The 21,300-nt window shown below is 36.3% G+C and overlaps 1 protein-coding gene across 2 annotated transcripts in view; it reads left to right on the top strand.

Moving 5' to 3' along the window:
• The window catches only part of mdga1 (MAM domain containing glycosylphosphatidylinositol anchor 1), a 213,650-nt gene extending 199,527 nt beyond the window's left edge, over positions 1-14,123 (top strand). For both annotated transcript variants that reach the window (XM_004539549.5, XM_004539548.5), the window contains exon 18: positions 9,317-14,123. In XM_004539549.5, coding sequence (XP_004539606.1) covers positions 9,317-9,402 — 86 coding nt within the window. In that variant the 3' untranslated portion in view covers positions 9,403-14,123. The remainder of the gene's footprint in view (positions 1-9,316) is intronic.
• The last annotated feature ends 7,177 nt before the right edge of the window (positions 14,124-21,300 follow it).

Raw genomic sequence — 21,300 nt, 5'->3', positions numbered from 1 at the left:
CTTACTTTTTTCTAATAGGAAAAAAAAATCTTTCTATCATAATATATTGACCCTACAATTTGACCCTACAATTTGATTAACCAGTTTTAAGTGACAAATTTTACACAGCCCAACATGAAGAAAAAAAGATTGAAATACACTCTTTACTAGGACTCGGAGCAAAATAGGAAGGACCCCAGGTACAGACATAGATGAAATACAGAAGCAAATGCTGTGTGTTGCATTATAATATACAGCGACATGTACTTAGAATGTTCATGTTAACTTTCGCCAGAAATTATTATGAAAAAATATTAGAAATAAACAAAAAGAAAAAAATTGAAAACACATAATAAATTATTAACATCCTCCTTTTACCTCCTCAAACCTTGAGTGTGAGTTGGTGTGTCTGAGTGTGCTGATGATTGTCTGCTTGGATGTGCAGTGCAATCTCACACATATGTGCATGTAACAACACTGGCGGATGGAGTGAATAATGGATGAAGGTGAAAACAGGAAGAGGAAAGCTCTTGAGCTCTCAGAGCGGGCGCGTGTGCATTTGTGTCCTGCAGGTTTTATGCAGGCAGAGACTCACAGTGCAGACAGATGGGCAATTATCAGGCAAGTAACTAAAAAGTCTTTGCCACTGCAAGAAACAAAATGCATCTGTCTTGGGTACAAGCTCTACCTCCATGAAGTTGGTGAGGTAAAATAGGGATTAGAGAAGAATAAACCTACACTCAAAAAAATAATTCATTGGATCAACGTAATTTTATCTTGCCAATTATATTCCATCTAAAAAATCATGTTATATTAATCCATCTTGATTGGGTTGTTTTAACACGATATATGTTTGTAAGTTTAACATAATATTAACAGTAACATTCCATTAATTTGACTTTTATTCAAACAAGTTGTTTGTACCAACTTAGTCTAATTAAATTTAGTTAAAGTCATGTTATATTGTTTAAACACATACATCAAAAGTCAGTCTTGTTACATGAACTAGTACAATATTTGTTTGTTACACCAGTGATAATCTTATTGAATGAACAAATGTAACTTCTGTCTGTAGTACATGTTGTGTTCATATTACATAATGTTCAACAAAAAATTCAACAGACTTAGAGCAACTTCCAATCCAGCTATCCTCTTATCTTTATCTGGGCTGCGGAAGTGATAAGGTAAGAGGGGCAGGGTACATCCTGGACAGGTCACCAGACTATTACATAGAGACAAACAACCATTTGCTCTTTAACACCTTTGGGTAATTTAGAATCACCAATTACCCTTACCCTAATAACTGAATGACTTCTAACTGTGGAGGGAACCAGAGTACGCAGAGAGAACCCATTGCAAACTTGGCCAGATTGAACCCAGGACCTTCTTGCTCTGAGGCAACAGCACGAGCCACCATGGCGTTGAGCTGTCAATACAGACTCAACAAAAGTAGGAAAGCTATGCTTGATGCAGAATTTTCTTTACGTTTTTGTCCTTGACAAGTTAAACCATAGTAAATAGTAATACAGGGAGTGCAGAATTATTAGGCAAGTTGTATTTTTGAGGAATAATTTTATTATTGAACAACAACCATGTTCTCAATGAACCCAAAAAACTCATTAATATCAAAGCTGAATGTTTTTGGAAGTAGTTTTTAGTTTGTTTTTAGTTTTAGCTATTTTAGGGGGATATCTGTGTGTGCAGGTGACTATTACTGTGCATAATTATTAGGCAACTTAACAAAAAACAAATATATACTCATTTCAATTACTTATTTTTATCAGTGAAACCAATATAACATCTCCACATTCACAAATATACATTTCTGACATTCAAAAACAAAACAAAAACAAATCAGCGACCAATATAGCCACCTTTCTTTGCAAGGACACTCAAAAGCCTGCCATCCATGGATTCTGTCAGTGTTTTGATCTGTTCACCATCAACATTGTGTGCAGCAGCAACCACAGCCTCCCAGACACTGTTCAGAGAGGTGTACTGTTTTCCCTCCTTGTAAATCTCACATTTGATGATGGACCACAGGTTCTCAATGGGGTTCAGATCAGGTGAACAAGGAGGCCATGTCATTAGTTTTTCTTCTTTTATACCCTTTCTTGCCAGCCACGCTGTGGAGTACTTGGACGCGTGTGATGGAGCATTGTCCTGCATGAAAATCATGTTTTTCTTGAAGGATGCAGACTTCTTCCTGTACCACTGCTTGAAGAAGGTGTCTTCCAGAAACTGGCAGTAGGACTGGGAGTTGAGCTTGACTCCATCCTCAACCCGAAAAGGCCCCACAAGCTCATCTTTGATGATACCAGCCCAAACCAGTACTCCACCTCCACCTTGCTGGCGTCTGAGTCGGACTGGAGCTCTCTGCCCTTTACCAATCCAGCCACGGGCCCATCCATCTGGCCCATCAAGACTCACTCTCATTTCATCAGTCCATAAAACCTTAGAAAAACCAGTCTTGAGATATTTCTTGGCCCAGTCTTGACGTTTCAGCTTGTGTGTCTTGTTCAGTGGTGGTCGTCTTTCAGCCTTTCTTACCTTGGCCATGTCTCTGAGTATTGCACACCTTGTGCTTTTGGGCACTCCAGTGATGTTGCAGCTCTGAAATATGGCCAAACTGGTGGCAAGTGGCATCTTGGCAGCTGCACGCTTGACTTTTCTCAGTTCATGGGCAGTTATTTTGCGCCTTGGTTTTTCCACACGCTTCTTGCGACCCTGTTGACTATTTTGAATGAAACGCTTGATTGTTCAATGATCACGCTTCAGAAGCTTTGCAATTTTGAGACTGCTGCATCCCTCTGCAAGATATCTCACTATTTTTGACTTTTCTGAGCCTGTCAAGTCCTTCTTTTGACCCATTTTGCCAAAGGAAAGGACGTTGCCTAATAATTATGCACACCTGATATAGGGTGTTGATGTCATTAGACCACACCCCTTCCCATTACAGAGATGCACATCACGTAATACGCTTAATTGGTAGTAGGCTTTCGAGCCTATACAGCTTGGAGTAAGACAACATGCATGAAGAGGATGATGTGGACAAAATACTAATTTGCCTAATAATTCTGCACTCCCTGTACATACACGTGGTGTGTGTATGGTTGTCTGCCTCTTACAACCCCAGTGATTTTCCTGTGGTTTGACATCTCATATGATCTTGTGAATTTCGTGAGTCCAGGCAACTATAACCACTCTTCCTAGATTGTATCGTGTCATCTGAACAAGAACAAATTAAGTTTTTGAATTTCATGCACATCCAACATGATTTAACTGCGTTCACCATAGAAACATGAAATTATTTTGTTCAAATGACAAGTTAGACTTTTGTAAATGTAGCAACCACCCAATTTACTTTTTTTAGTGCAACTCTGTCAGTAATTGTACATTTTCATTTATGACTTTGAGAAAAATGCAAATTAATTTAGAATACATAACGTTAATTCGTGACCAGGTTCTAGGCAGGAAGGCTAGGTAAAGACATTTACCACTTCTGGCATTGAACCATGGAGCACACATTTATAACTGATTAACAGAAAGGTACAAGTCTGCGTCATAATTGAAACCTTGTGCAAAATATAGATCTAAACCTTTTTTAGGTTATCAATGAAGAGATAGATATTAGGGGGGTGAGATGAAAAGTCAGTACTATGGCACTTGTCTGCACAATATGTGACAGGAGTACATGTAGATGTGACCAGCAGCATTGCCCTGCTGTGATCACACTTATGTCTTTTACATAAAGTTCATACACCCACACACACTCCCACGCATACATGTGCGTCCACCTTGGAAGTGTTTTGAGCAGGTGCTTACTGTGTATGCGACCGCTGCAGCTGCCGTATAAGCATACTCACATGCACATCTGCACACATTTACTTCAGGTCAGCTTTGTGCACACACAAGAGACTTTTATCCTAAATGAAGGATGATTGCCTCTGACATGTTTGGTGCAACTCCACCTGCACAAAACACAGAGCCCCACCTGGCTCATATGTGTTTTATTGCAGGAGAAGAGGCAGTTTACTTTAAACTGAAATCTTTGTTGTTTTTCTGTTGCTCTTCTGTCACGCTGGTCCATTCTCAAATAATTAAACAAAAACTTTTTTTAAAAAGTGCATGAACAGTACATACAAAAGGCTGAAATTAGTCCAAAAAGACCTATTGGGCAACGACATGCAGAGTTCTGGTAGTGATATTAAATGTCTGCCTATGCAGTAATACAAATGGAGCTTTATCCTATTTTTCAAGGTTTAATTTAATTTGTGCGTAAAAGTTCCAACAGAAAGCTCATTTCTTTCTTAAAGAAAATAATACTGGAAACTACAATATATTTGATTCCATTGCTGCACGCAGCAGGCAAGAATAAGCAGCCAAAATAGAACTGAACTTAGTCGCACAGATAATAACGAAGTTAAAACCTCAGCTTACACGCAAGGTTTTAACACAGATACTAATTAAACCCCACAGGGCACACATGTCAGACACACACACAGGTGATCAAATTTATTATGAAAACTATACCAGCCTTCTAACTGTGAATTTTCATGAGAATGAGGAGTCAAGATATAAATAAACCCATTTTTGCACACTTGACGAGAACGTGTCCAAATGTGGATATTATTTAACTCCACCCAATAGCCAGATTGAGATAATCAAAAACCTTTGCAACACAGGCAGAACTGTGGAATTACTGCTTAATTATTTTGTTAACCTGTGCTGGGCAGCTTATAATAAGCTCTCTAATTTGATAAATTTACGGGCACTGATGTCCAAAGTTTTTCAGCAGGTGTGTGAGTATCTTTTGCACCATGGTTATCCTTAGTCATGCTTTTAATCGCATTTTGGAGCATAAAAGACGTGCAGCGGGGGGGTCAGAGGGACAGCGTATTTGAATTTATTTCACACAACTTTCTGAATGACAAATTTCCAAGTAAAATATCAATGGCAAAAGTGTTTCGACATCTTTTTTTTCCCATTTGCCAGGGGGTGCTGTGATGGCTGCCTTTGGCCAGAGGCAGTGCTGCAACACCTCCAGCACCCCTGGTCTTGGAAATAGGACGAATGAATGAGTGCGTAAAGAGAACATTTGCTAAATGAAAGGGAGGAAGCAAGACAAAAGTATTTGAAATACAATGTTCCAATATCAATCAAAAATCAGAGCTGTAGTTAAATAATGAAAACCATTTGCAAACAGAACCACCACATAGGATAGCAGATGAGAAAATCATGTCATCATTTACAGTCGAAAAAGAAACGTTATGTGATTTATGGCAATAAGGCCTGAATAATATCTTTTTTTCAGTTTCTTAGCACAAGTGACTTATGGACGGTTCATCAGATATGCCAGTGTTTACCCAGAATTCTTATTAACTCTTTAAAAAATTGGCATTTGCAGCCACATTTTCTACTTTTTCTGAAGGGAGAATATTATAGAGATTATTACTACAGAGGGAAGCATATTTAACTGCATTACACATGGAAAGCCCTAAAATCTTGAATAAAGCATAAATGAAGAATTTTTAATTGTTAAACCAATTTATATGGTTGATGGGGTCGCTTAGTGATCGAGTATTTCATGCATTCTTTTAACGTCTGTCAACTTTAGTGGAAACATTTTTTTCTAGTCATACTTTTTAGTTAATTTTGCTATATTTTTGCTTCTAGTTTTTAAAATGATTGTGTATATTGATACTGTTTTGATACTTTCAGTGTAGAAGTATATTTAGAATCTGGTTGTAATTTGGCTGTGAATGCTGACACAAGTTGCTCTTATCTGCTAACCTCTGGGGCAGTTCTCTTTACAGTGTGCTGCTTTTTGATTGGTATTTGAATACCACCTGGTTTTACATGTTGTTATTATTATTGTTTTCTTAAATTATACTAATGGCGGCTTGCTGAAACTTGTATGTCTTTTTGCCCTTTAGTGTTTTTATCAGCGTGTTTTCTCCCTTTTCTGCTACATTTCAAAAGACTGCACCCTGTTTATCTTCCAAAGACTTGGAGTTGAGTGCCCTATTACTCTGTATCCTAAACACCATGTTCCACTCAATTGGTCGCCTGCATACTTTAGACTCTACTATAGGAATGTGTGTGTGTCAGTGTGTGCCTGTTTAAATGTGTGTCTTCTGCATACAGATACAAAATTTATTACAAATATTGATTTTCTGCCTGAAGGATGGACCCCTGATATGAAATCATATTGATCTTTTAAATACAATACCCATGCTTTTTTTTATGAAACTGTGTCTGAACAGCTTGCATTTGTAATTTATGTATTAAAGGAGGGTGTGTATTGTATGTGTGTTTTGTAGTTTGCTTTATAGGACTGTATATATAAATGAATATAAATGAAAGCTTTAGATGATCCTGTGTGCTGTGTCTGAGTTGGTATTTTAATTTTCAAATTCAACAAATCTGAACAATTCGATTACACCATATAAAAAATGTCTGCATTGTGTCTTCCAACTGTGCTTTAACAATCACGACCTTCAGAAAAAAGCTAAGGAAAACGGTTCAACAAATATTGATGATGACATCAATCGTAACTTCTTTACTCCCATTAAAATCTCGGAGCTGTCAGGGCAATGTATGGGATCTGAGTGGTGAAGCTTTCTGTTTCTCTTGTTTACTCAACCACCTTCTCAGCCATGACTGTCTTCTCATCTTTTCTTCTCCATACAACCTGTTCTTTCTTCCCTGACAGTTTCTGTGAACCTTTTTCTACAAACCCTCCTTCTTTCTTCATAACATTCACAACACAGTTTGATAATTTTCACATGATACTTCTTAGTAAAACTACCACTTCAGGGCATTCTTTAATGCTCAAATAAAATTCAATTTGTTTAGAGTCAAAAAATCATTGAAGGCTAGCTCCAATTTACATTCATGTTATGCATTTAAAAATGCAATAAAAGAGACATAAAATATCAAAAGGAACACAATAAAACAAATACAATCATACAAGATTCAGACAACACACCCGCAGGCTTTAAGGAAGTCTTAAGCCACATAGATAAACACAATCATCACACGCACAGTTATTTACTTAGTTTGTCTTCAATCTTCGGTTTGTCTTCTATGACAGTTTTGTCACAAAAAAGCTTGCTGTCTGCTTTAGTGTAATGTTCCTTGTATCCTTGATCATTGATGATTATTATGTAAAGTATAAGTGTCCTTGATAGTTTTTAGATTTCAGTAAACTGTCACATACATCTCTTACTAAAAGTCGTCTTCATCTCAGAAAACCTTCTGAACCATCCTGTTTATACAGCCTTTGCAACCAGTTAATTCCGGTGAGATGTAAAAATCAACTTTCTTATAATTTTAAAAATATATATTTGTTTATGGCTACAAAGCCTTTGTGATTGTTCACTACTACTTTAACTGGGGAAATTACAAAAAGCACATCAGTCGAGACCTGTACTAAAAAGCAAGTTCAAGAAACCTTAGATGAATTTTGCTTTTCTGGCTTTGTCTACCTAACCTCAGCATTTAGACTAAATATTCACCAAAAGGTTATTATTTGATTTGGCTAACTCAAACCAGTTTACTAATGTAGCTATGAGTGTGTTCAAATAAAAGAGGTTGTTAAAAAATAACAAGTACTGTAAAAGGCTTAGGCAAACTGTTTTAGAAATATATTGCTTACAACAGGAAAGGGCCATTTTTAAATTTGTTGCTGCTGAAATTTAATTATAGGGGGAAAAAACATTGAGACAACTTGTTTTTAACACAAAAGCACCTTTTATTAGGAAATTCTGCAAAATTGCAGGCAATATATGAACAGAGTTAAATCTTCTGGCAGCCTGTTGAGTAAAGCTTATCAGCAGTCTACTGGACCAAACCCGGATGCTCTGGTACCTTTTCCCCGAAGGCAGGGGGCTGGAGAGGGCCTGTGAAGGGTTCGGAGGTGTCACCCACAAGGCTGATGGCTTTGTGGGTGAGGCGGATGTTGAAACCAATGATCTTGCTAGCTGTAATGTCAAATGATTCCCAGAATATGAAGAAATCCTTGTGTGCAAGGGACAAGGCTGAAAAACAAATATTGGATGTCCATGAGCTCTCAAGCAGCACTGCATCAAAAACAATCATGTTTCTCTCACGGAAATGACAGCATAGGCTCAGGAACACTTCTGAAAAATAACTATCTGTGAACACAGTTCGTCGTGCCATCCAAAAATGCAGGTTAAAGCTCTATCGTACAAAGAAGAAGCCATATGTGAACATGATCCAGAACTGAAGGACTGAAAGGATATGGTCTATCTGGCTTGTTCAGTTCAAATCTTTGCATTTTTGATGGTATGCATTAGTGTCTATGGAATTGGCCGCTTGCACATTTGAAAAGGTATACACTGGTTTTGGAGCACAGAAGATTCAAGACTTTTGAGCAGCTAGAATCCTATATCAGACAAGAATGGCACAAAACGTCTCCATAGTTCCAAATTCCCAAGTTTACAAACTGTTTACAAGCTGTTGCTAAAAGATGGGATACTACATAATGGTAACTGGGCCGTGTCCCATCTGTTTTGAGAATTAGTATTGCTATCAAACTCTAAATGAGCTATTTTTCCTAAAATGGTACATTTAAAAAAAATTGGTTTATGAGACTGCAAGTAATTAAAAATCTCATTGTCATCTTATCATTCTCTTTTTGTTTACACATCCAAACGTTCCAACTTTTTGGAATCAGATTTGTATTGCGAATTAATGGGAAAATGAGTTATTAATGAGTCATATGAGTTAAGACTCAGATGGAATGTAGGACTTAGGGAGAAGTTACAAGACATAGCCAGACTTTTGGCTCCATACTCATAAATTTGAGACATCCATTTGTGAGAATTATTCTGAAAACATTACCCCCTCTTATTCCAAAGCAATGAACATTCTTTGTGGCAGATATCACAGGCACGAAGGAAACATGCTGTTACTGTTCCTGTTACATGTTTTTTTCACATGCGTGTGATTCTTTAAATAGTCTCCTCCCAAACTAGACACATAAATATGCAATAAGGCCAGCTGCAAAAAAAACATAGTAGATTTTTTTTGTGTGTGATAGACAATATTTTTTTAAAATGTATACTATTGCAATCTGTGCCCCTAGATATGAGGGGTTTTTAGGTTATGGTTTTGTATCTCTTTTTTTATTCTGAACATAAAGTAAGTTAGCGTAGCAGAAATGAACCTTACTAAGGCCTACATTTCTATAGCACAGGCCAGTTTTGGAAGAATACTGGAATTATTTAATCTTGATAGCAGAAGCTGTTAAAAATTGCTAATATGTTATTTCTGTGCTAACATGACTCTTTTTTTGTTTGTTTTTTTGTAGTTCTGATTGGAGGATCACACCCACTCCCACTGGCTAAATGGCTGGCCTTTGGCCTCTCCTGCTTTGTTTCACTACTCTTCAGATGATGAGCACTCCCCATAGCACCACCAACTGTCTGTGCTGACAGACACTGCCCTGACTTGCGCTCTTTTACTTCTCTCTCTTCCCCTGTACCTGTCTTTTCCTCTGCGTACCTGTCCATTTACTTGTCTGTCCTCTTCAGTTATTGCAGTCTTTCTGTCCTTCATGCATCCAACAAGAAACACTATGTATTTGTCTATCTTCTTGTCCTCTGCTCTCTTTTTTTTTTAATATTTCACCTATTCGCTTCATATAACCAATCAATGCTCATACTGTATTTAAGGTTAACATACTTAATGGTCTTTGACATAGAGACTTGAAATTCCCTCCTTTATCCCTTGATTAGATTCTCTTTATCCATGTCAGTGTGCCACTTTGTCAACTTTGTCTTTTTTCTCTCCTTTGTCATCCTTCTTGGTCCATATGTGTACCCTTCATGTATCTTCACTCCCTTGAACCGCTATCCTCGGAAGTCCTTCCACCCTATTCCCCAGACACACCAAAGTGTCGGACACTCAACCAAAGATGACAAAGGACCTGAGGGAATGAAATGGGGGAACGGGGATTCTAGGAAGAAAGTTAAAGAAAGAGCGAGAGAAAAGGGAAAGTGGTCAAAACAACCTTTTCCACAAAGACAGTCTCCCTTCCGGACCAGCCTTTGGCACCATGGGAGCTACTGATTGATAAGGAGACACTAAAAACTGATGACTGAATGAATAAATAAATAAATCAATCATTGAGGAAATGACAAACCAGGACTGAGGATAAAAGAAGGGTGTCCTTGGTAGCCTCTTGGTAGCCTCTCTGCTTGCCACAAGAGACGAACCTCATACGTGTACATTTATCTTATATATATATATATATATATACATATATATAAATAAATATATATTAAATAAAATGAAGGTTAAACAAAAACACAGCTAGGGCAGTGGAGGACTTTACAAAGTGAAATTAAAGAAGCACAACGTTTATACAACCTCTGCTGTTCCTTTGGATTTTATTCAATTTCTTATGTGATATTGCAATTTGTCAGACCTATTCAGTGTTTTTGATATTTGCTTTTTTTGTTCTGTTATGGCATCATGAGGGTCAAGGTAATTAAAGTATTACATTCATATTTATGAGAGGCAGAGAGGATGATTTGTGATCCAGAACCTGACTGAGCACGTGAATGGAAATGCAAAAATGACCCAAACCAACTGGTAACCTCAAATTTTCTTCGCAGATACAGATGAGTACACATATACACCCAGACATAAACAAATAAACACTCCGTTTTCATTGCTGAAATCACTGTCAAACACACGTCATCCGATGAGGAACACAGGAGGAAAACCTTGGCTGGTAGATGCAACTTTTACTTTTGTACTGTCTATTTCATTAACTTCTTTTTACTAGATATAGGAGTCAAATATCTGAATTAATCAGAACACAGCAGGCAGACGTGCCTCAAACATAAAGCAAATTGTGGTGTTTTATGGGAAATGGATAAGCGCCTGGAGTAAGTTTCGGCACTTCTTCTTTCGCGGGTTATTGAATGTCATGTATGGATTTCCCCTACCCAATGCGTCAAAGGTGGAGAAGATTAGCAGTCTCTGCCAGATGTGCAGTGTGGATTGAATAATACATTCTTTGTTTAATTACTGAATGTCTGTATTATAAGCACTTCTCATAGTCCCATAGATATGATTGTTAAAATTAAGCAATACTCATATCTATATATCTACATAATTGTTCTCATTGCATTTAAAAGTATTCTGAAAAAAATCATTGTGTCCAAAGCACAGCAGAAAGGTTTTATCTGTCATCTTTCATCAATTATTGCAGTTACCAGTGTAATTCTGGTAATTGTAGCCATTTAAATTTTTAGTGTGCTTCAGTTTTTCTGTACTGTGCTTCAGCTGTTGCTGATGCTGATCATCTTCATCACCATGTGTAATGTTATTCATCTCTTTTCTCTGCATTATGTCACAGCGAGTTCATCATTGAATTTATTTCACTTTTTTGTTTATATCTGTTTTCTTTGTTGTAGTTGGTAAATAATATACATTATTCATAATTTTTTTTCATTCATAAATAGAAGAGATTATGTGCCTGCTTGCACAGCTTATGTGTATAAAATCATATTGTGTAATTGCTGCAAAGTTGTGCAACACATGTAGGATATCTCTGTGAAACACCACAGACTGCACTGTATTATATGAACACTGAAGCCCTTTGAAGCCTACTCTGAGCAAATCATCATATTACAAAAATAGTCCTGTATCTTAGCTTTAGCTTTGTCGTTATCCATTTACTTTGATCTGATAAGTGCATCTGATGGATGAGTTAATTTGAATTACTTGATGGGGAATTCTAGGGAGATGCTTTCTTGTAAATGTAGATTGTTCATTCTGCAAGTGGCCTAAAATATTTTCAGCTCCTGGTAATGTCTTCAAAATAGCCATCAATTTATAGAACACAACACAGCATAGTGGCTCTTTTTGTTTTGTTTTTTTTTGCATTGATTTCATTGTCTCCCCACCTTGTCTGTAGGCAAATGCGTTACATGAGGCATTCATATCAGCTTAAGTTGTATAGCATCATCAGAAGCATTAATGAGCACAATAACAGTGCAGTAGATAATGCACTTTAGAAATATGACTAAGCATTGCTATATGTGGCATTTTATCATGCTTACATCATATCATTCCTCATAGTTCTTTGTCCTTAGAAATAACAAGGTAAACACTGTTAGAACTGAGAGTTAAAGATGGAAGTTGTATGATGCATTATCTTTTTCACAAAGAGATGCAAATGCTTTTCATTTTTCATTTTTTGTTTCCATGACAACTTATAATTAAAGGCAAAGCCATCATATTAGTGGTCCCACATAGGAATAAAATGTTAACACATAAAGATACACATATTATTGTTATTTAGTATTCCCGGATTAAAAATCAATGTATTACTTTTTGATTTAAGTATGTATGACACAAAATAATAAATTTTGAGAAATACAATTAGATTAATTCTGAACACTGTCTTGGGTCACTTTAGGCAAACACAATATTTAAAGATTTACAAAATTTGTATTTTTATCCAACAAGTTTTGCACCTTACTGTTACTGGCAGTACTCGATCCCTGTTCAATTCTAAATTGGAAAAAAAAAAATTAACAAACTTTTAATTAAATGGCTTTATGTTTGTATTTGTTTTTATATAAACAATTTTAATAACCCTTTAGTTACTATCCAGTGATTCCTTTTAATATGTTGAGTGTAATCACACATGTAGGAACAGTTTGGACATGTATTTAGGCTAGATAAAAAGCTTTGCATACATCTTCCATAATAAAATGACATGCTAGTTACGTGCTTTTGAATTCAAGTGATATTCATTATTTGAGTACCATACAATAAATCTATCTACTTCATTTGTTTTAAAGTAACATCTGTCATAAACTCATTATTTTTTAAAGATGGTTAATAGTGGTTTTAGTGATGTTCTTAATATAATAATATACTTAAAACAATTGAAAAGTGAACCAAAGAAAGGAAAACAATTTAAATGCTTAATATACGCACACTGGGGATTAATATTATGTAAGCAGTATAAAGTTATTTGGTGATTTGGTAATTATAAAATCTGCTCCAGTGTTTAGATCACACCAGTGCTCAATGTAGTCTTCCTAAAATTACAGAATTCTTGGATCATGTTTGTGTCCATTAAATACTCATTTCCACTTTCCATTTGCAGCAATATCATTCATCTGCTGGCTTAGGCAAACACTGACACACAAACACACATTTCTGCTATCATGCAGATGAATAATAACAAACGGAGTGGGCACACTGACTGTTAATCTTCCACCTACTATAAAATGTCTACTGTCTTGCAATTGTGGACCTACATGAAACAATGTGAAAGCAGAGAACAACGCGTCTGCACTGAGCAGTTCTGCGGCGATATTCTTCCCAGCAACAGAAAAATTGAGACATACTTTATTTTTTATTTTTTTTACATCAAAATGATATAATGTGAAACAATCACAATGTAAGTGCTGAACATGCCTGAAAGAGTCTTTCCTGTGATGTTCCTTAAAGTATCATTTAGGTCTTACAGCCTTTGTTTATACACCGGAATAACCCTTTTCACTAAATACTTTGACCTTTGCCTGATTTCTCAACAGAAGGTTCAAGACCGTGTTATGTGGTTGGAGACAAAGATCATCTCAGCTCAATGTTTGATGGAGTACACTCTCTGCAAAAACACAAGGACTTTGAAATTGATTAACATGTGGCCGATGCATATATCTTGCAAGTCCACAAGTAACTGAATGCCAGTGTCCAAGTGGACTTTTTGATATTCAACACACCCACAATAGTATCTATGTGCTGTGTCGTATGACAGCAAACACCTTCAACGTGATAAGCCTTAAAATCTTATAAATTACTTTTTGTGACTCACCTGACTGTTGTAACACACTGTAAGAACATCGTCTTCATATCAAGTCAATTTTGGGAACCCGCACACCGGTCACAGTGCAGACTGTCAGATTTTACAGCATGCAGCAGTCGATATATTGATCCATTTTGGAACAGAATATGTGAAATGCGCCTTTAACGGGTAGAAAAGAAAGAGCGGTAGCAAACGATGCTGCGTGTTGTACATCTCTGTCATGTAATTGAGCATTTTAAAGGAGAATATATTTGAAATTTTACCCAAGAGGTATAAATAAAAAAACTATTCAACAAATAGATGTGTTTATTATTATTATTATTATTATTATTATTATTTGTAGTATTATTATTATTATTATTATTATTATTATTAATGCTTCTGTGCCTCTTGTTACATGGGAAAGAACGCTCAAATAGGGGTGAGGACAGTGTTGGATGAGAGCAATACCCTACACATACTCTAAATACATGGTGTCTATTAATTAATTTAACCAGTTGCTCAAATAAGAGACGTTTTTCTTTTCATATATATTATATATACTCCCTATATCATTGTAACTTCGGATTCTGACTATATTTTAAGTATAAAGTATTTATATTATATTTTGAGTTGCGGTTCTATGCCGGATTTGAAGCAACAGCCAGCAGTTGGTTAGCCTAAACATTAAATAGTCATTGTCTGGTTGGCAGATTTTACTGTCTTTACTTAAAGCTGAACTAGTTGTTTTTCAGTTTACAGTTTGCGCTTAGTTAAGCTGACCAACTGCTGTCATCTAACTTTTGGCAAGAAAACAGTAAAATGAAGCAGGCTTTTCAAGCTTATGAATAAAGCCCCTTTTAAATCTGGGACTCTATCTGCATGTCTTTAAAGATAACAAATCAGCTTGAGTTTAAAAAAAGGCTTTAGTATTGAGACTTTGAAATGGAGTTCAAGTGGTTGAATCTAGTGTTGTTAACCCAGACCATACTTTTTACTAGAAACAAAGCATTTATTTATGTTCATTTACATTCCTGCACAGTAAATAATTGTAGCTCATGAGTTACTCGTTGCACTGCAAAGTATTTCTTGTCAAATTTAATATTCAGACAGGTTGTTGCCACTTATTTTTCTTTTACAAAATACACCAAATCAGAAGGCGCTTGTATACAGCAAGATTTTTTTTTTTTAATGCTACGTTGATTAATAGAAAAACATGTTTGGATGACTGTCAACTTGTCATAATAATGGAGTAAAGTCACTAAATTGTTCTGAGGACAGCTGAACAGAAGTAAATAGCTTGACTATAGGTTGAAGAGATGATGTTTGGATGAACCCTTTCTGCTAAACAATTAATGGCAGATGAAACATATTAAGCAAGAATTCTGAGAAGTTATTTATATATCGTTAGCTTCATAGCATAAGTGCCTAAGTCATTGACTTAGTCAAATGACTTAGGCAATTATGCTATGAAGCTAACGATATATATATATATATATATATATATATACACAAAAAAATGCTTTCACACTAATAAATTACACTAATAATCGAGAGGATTCCCAGAGTATGCATGCCTAATCTTTAAAATGTTTGCACAAGTTTAATGAAGCGACACAAATGGCTTCTGTCTTTCAGCACCACAGTTTCGGATGTCACCACAAAGTAATACCATCACAATGAATACAGTAATCAGAAGTAATTTACACTCCATTGAAGTGTGCGATTATCTTCTCACTTGAATTAACATTATCGCTGTCTATAAACGCCTTTTTTTTTTTTTTTTTTTTTGCAAGCACTTTCTTTTCCTATCCGTTACTTTTGGTCTGTCTTTTTTGTCATTCTGCCTGTTATTTTGGTATCTCCCCACACTGACTCCGATTGCTGTTCTATGGCAGCTAAAATAGATATCGGATGTAAAAATGTACAGTAAGTATAACAGCTCTGTCTGCTCTTGACCTTCTTATAACAGGCTGTTCCTGTTTAGCTTGCTCACTTCAGTGTAAAGAGCTGAGAAAAGTGATGGGTGTCATATAGTTGAGGTTTTCGGCTATTTTTACTCAAATTATTTGCTCTAAGTTTCAGCCTTTGGCTTTAGCAGGAGGGCTTTCTATTCTCACAATAAACTGCAAGGTCTGTTTGAGACAAGGCTGTTCTCTCTGTCACAGTCAGGTCCATGCATGCGAGTATATGTATTTTGTTTTTTTCCTCACTGACATTCGTATTGATTTTTATATATTATAACTTACTCTTATATGTTTAAAAAATGAATAATTAGAAACAATCCTGTCATCTTGCATGCACAGTATCAAAGCTGACATAAAGCTTTTTTTCTCTTCCCATCTCTTTTTCTTTTTACTCTCTCCTCCACTCCTTTACTCCCTCAACTCAACTAGGCAGAGATGTACTGATAGAAGTTTAATTAATGTGTGCTTTCTACTCTAAGCTGCCTCTTAGTGGAGAGCTAGGTGGAGTGGTTTGAGCTGAATGGTTCGGGGCTGCACTGTTCTCCTTCATTTGTTTTCTCCGACACTGGGGAGGTAGGATTTCTTACTGACTTTGACTGCAGTCGTCTTGGACTTGTATGAGGAAGGCAGATGAGCTTGTCACTGTGCCTGCTTAATTCAAAGATTTACCAGAGTTCCTTGCTGATAGTTCCACGTTTTGCTGCTGAGAAATCCCTGTTACATTGAGAAAGTCACCTACAATCAATATACAGTTACCAAGGTTTGCATTAATATATTTTTTCTGGGTTTCTCACTATGAATAAGTCAACTACATGCTGCCATAATGTTCCTATAAAAACACAATAATGAAACTAATGCTTAAAAATAAAACAATCTCTTATTTTGCACCTGGTATGGCAGTAATAGTATCTGCTTATTCATTTGCAATGGCATGGGGAAATTTTGTTAGAATATATGCAGGATTGTTGTGGGTGAATTGCTGTGAGCTTGGTGCTAAAAGCTTTGCCACCCCAAATGTTTAGCAGGGTCACGTTTATTTCTGGTACTCGGTACTGGAATTTTGATGTGAGAGTACAGAACAGTGTCGGAGGGAGAGGGAGTTGCCAATATAGGAAGCAACTTTTTATCAATGTACCGTACTGTGCAAAACTCTTAAGCCACCCCCCAATTCTTTATTTTTATTTGGATTATAGAAAAATGAAACATGTCTAAACATACATGCAGTGCACAAGGCAAAGTCAGAGCTTGTCCAATACTAAAAAACTTGAAAGTCAGTGATATAACCACCTTCATTCTTCAGCATAGTCTGAACTCTCTTTATTTTTAAGAATGTTTTAAGCAATAGTTCATCAGGCTTCTTGAAAAACATTACAAAGATCTTCTCTGGATGTTGGCTGCATTTTGTTCTGTTCTCTGTCAAGATGATCCCACACTGCTTTAATCATGTTTATATTTTGATTCATCACTCCATAAGGCCTGTTGCCATTGATTATCAGTTTAGTTCTTGTGTAATTTCAAATATCTCAACTTTTTTCCATGTTTTTTTACCTTAAGCATGGCTTCTTAGAAGCCAGCCTTCCACTGAGACCATTCCTGAAGAGGCTTCAGTAGATCAACGGAAGCAACAGATTCATCTCTCAGATCCTGGCATGTCTTTGTGGCATGTCTTTGCTGGACTTTTTTTTTAACTTCCTAAGGACATGACTTCAAAATACTGTTCATTTGCTGTGGATAGTTTTTTAGTGCTGACACTTTGTCCTCCACTTGTCCGCACACTGTACACAATGTCTAATATGTGCCTAAAAATACAATTTAAAACTGGTTCTTTATATTTGTGGTCTGTCATGCATGGACACAACACTGGTTCAATCTTTGAGTTAGATAAATGGATCTTATATTGTGTTTTTCTACTCTACCTGAGCACTCAAAGCACTTTTTTCGAAGCTTTTTCTATGTTTTTTCTAACACTCACACACATTCATACGCCAATAGATGCATCAGAGAGCAGATATCGGTTATTTGGTAAGCAGGCTGGAGCAGACAGGGATCAAACCACCAACCGTCTGATTAGTAGATAACCTGTCCTACCTCCTGAGCTACAGCTGCCCCTAGGTTAAGAGTTCCACTTGCACCAACATCAACATATTGATTCTCCCGATCAAACCTGCCTTGCTGCTCACAGAGATAAACACGTGGATAAAATTCCATCATCAGATCTGCTCATATTTGACCCGATTATTTGCACTGTTTTTGAAAGATTGACTATATTTGGGGGGTGTATTGCACAAACCTATTCCTAAGTATCTTTTAGTAACTTAACTTAATCTCTGGTACATTGTATTCAGTTATATAACTCAAGTTTTTCAAAAACTGAGCCATCAGTAAGCTTTAAAACAGAGATTAAGAGAATCACATTTAAAGAAGTACAATTCAGGACTTTACTTTTTCTACCTGTCTTACCTCCATTCTTTCTTTCCTCTTGAGAGTACCAGTGCATCTCATGGCTGAGAGCTTCACACATACACACTTTAACATGTGCATTGCTCTCAAAGGAGTGGCAAACTTACACAGGAAACATTCTGTTATGCTTGAGGAGTGAATTTCACTTGTTTGATATTCAACCACTGGAGGTCTTATGTGGTTTATTCTACACTCTAGGGGGGAAAACTTCTACATTCTTATGATTGTCCTCTTTACATTATTCATCAAACACTGCTCTACTGTCGCGCTTTTAAATGCTACTTCAGTGGCAGAAATCTGAGGGTACAATGCTGAATTGCTCTGATAAATGTTTCAGGGTCTCACGAGAATGATTTACTATACAAAAAAAATGTCACATCTTCTTTTCACACACAGTTTTATGACTTTCTGCACACGCTAGTCTGTGCGATAGTAAACATAACAGAGACTCTCTGGTCACCTTTTTAGTTACACTTTGCTAATACCAGGTTGGACTACCATTTGACTTCCTGGCACAGATTCAACAAGATGCTGGAAAAATTCTTTTTGGATTTTGGTGCATATTGACATGATAAAATTACACAGTGGCTGCACATGAATGAGAATCTCATGTTCCACTACATCCCAAAGGTCCTCTTTTAGAATGAGATCGGGTGACTGTGGAGGCCATTTGATTACGATTGAGTTCATGTTGTGATGATTAAGAAGCCAGTTTGAGATTATTTAAGCTTTCTGACATGGCACCTTATCCTGCTAGAAGCGGCCACTTCCACTGTTTGCACTGTGATCATAAAGGGATGCATATAGTCAGTGGTGTTTAAATGATGGTCATCAGGCACTAAGGTGCCCAATGTGTACTAAGAAAAACTATCCACCACATCATCAGAATCAGTCAGAATCTCAATACGTTATATTGATCCCAGAGGAAATTGTTTCATTTCCTCATAATTGCATAATTTCCATAATCAATTTCCTCATCATTACACCAGCAGCAGATTAAACTGTTCATATGATGCAGGATGTATCCGTGTTTATTACTACACATCCTGGCCCTTACATCCAAATGTTGCAGCAGAAATTGAAACTCATTAGAGTAAGCAACATTTCCAACATTACTTCCAATCACCTGGATGAACTGTACTATCAGTTTTCTGATTTTAGCTGAACAAAACAAGTGAAGTCCGCACGCACACACTGCACATACAAAATGTATGTACAGGCTGGTATAATGAAATTGTGTAATAATAGCACACTTTTTATTTATTAAATTATTAGTAATCATATTTTAAGGTTTAATTTTATGTCGTAGTCTCAAAGAATGACATCTTCACTCTAACTAGTTCAAACTGACAATGACTTGCCATAAAATTTGTGCCTTAACTGCCACTTTGTTTACTTATAATTACATGATACTATGTTGGGTATGTGGAATATAATCAAGTATAATCAACCTTCAGACAGTAACAGCCTACAGTAGTTTAGTAATCCTGTAACTTTAACAATAGCACCACATTTTGACGAAAGCATTCCAATAGATATTGGATGAATTGGCATGAAAATGTGACCTTTCTTGTGCCATAATGGATTTCAAATATGTGATTTTAAATTGAATGCCTCAGTTATTCCAAGAGTTTTTCCTGAGATTTAACGGAAGGGCAGCTATATAGCCCCAAAGACCTGGTAGCACTTACAGACTCTTCTGTGATAATCTTATTGCCTTTCCCACCGTTACATGTTTAGCCTCCATGTTTAGCTTATGTCAGTCATAGTTTAATAAAATATATTCTTTTTATCATTCCAAATTCAAAATATTAGGTGGGCCAAAAAGACAGAATCAGATAATCAATGCAACTTTATTTGAAAATGGTAAATACTGAAGACCGTGAGCTGTCCTCATGAATACTAATGTTCATTGGCATCGGATGGAATCAAAGTGACTTAAAAATCACAACTATTGATTTTGGCTAAGCAAGGTCATACAGAACAACAGAGACAGGAATGGCTCGTGTACAAGAAGCAAGTGGAATCAGAAAATGCAGCTTCAGACTGTTTTAAATTCACAACATTTTACAAGAGATACTTCCCTGATACTAATTGTTGTTTTTACGTTTTAAACTGGTGCAGCTAAGCTATCCATTCATACAGACCAGAAGATATCACAAGTTAATAGTCAAGGTGAACAACAAGCTAATGTTGCCACTAAGGAATTTAACGCTTAGTATTTTTATATATATATAAAATACATGAGTTTAAAGGATCAAAAAAATGACAATTCCTTCATTCACATGCAAGCTATCTTCCAGACTCAGAGAAGCATTTACTTACAGAGAAATAAAAGAAAGATAAAGATAAAAAAAGAAGTGACTAATTAATTGTGGATTCAAAAGATTATATATATATATATATATATATATATATATATATATATATATATATAGTGTATGTTATCATTGTTATCATGAACTCTCTATATTGCTACCTAGTCCATCACAGGGATCCTTAAAAGTATTTATTTGGTATTTCTACTATCCTATTATCTGTAAATGGGCTCTTTCTTAAAGTGATCAAGATATACTGAGTTAGAGTAGGAAGAGCATGTGTGTGTGTGTGTGTGTGTGTGTGTGTGTGTGTGTGTGTGTGTGTGTGTGTGTGTATCTAATGTAAGAGAAACAAAGTAAAAGAGAGAAAGCAATAGGTTGCTATGTGATCATGAAGCACTAAGAAGAGCCTTTATACACTATATTGCCAAAAGTATTCACTCATCTGCTTTCACACACATATAAACGTCAGTGACATCTGGTTCTTAATGCATAGGGTTTCATATGATGGTGACCCACCTCCTTAATTTATAACAGTTTAAACTCTTCTAGTACAGCTTTCCACAAGGTTTAGGAATGTCTAGCCCTCTATCCATCCATCTTCATCCATTTATCCAATTCAGGGTCATGGGGGGCTGTAGCCTATCCCAGCTGCCAAAGGGCAAGTGGCAGGGTACACCGGGACAGGTCGTCAGTCTGTCACAGGGCTAACACAGAAAGGCAGACAAGCATTCCC

The sequence above is a fragment of the Maylandia zebra genome, linkage group LG1, assembly GCF_041146795.1.
Source record: "Maylandia zebra isolate NMK-2024a linkage group LG1, Mzebra_GT3a, whole genome shotgun sequence".
NCBI classification, from domain to species: Eukaryota; Metazoa; Chordata; class Actinopteri; order Cichliformes; family Cichlidae; genus Maylandia; species Maylandia zebra.
This window is presented reverse-complemented; position numbering and strand designations above follow the sequence as displayed.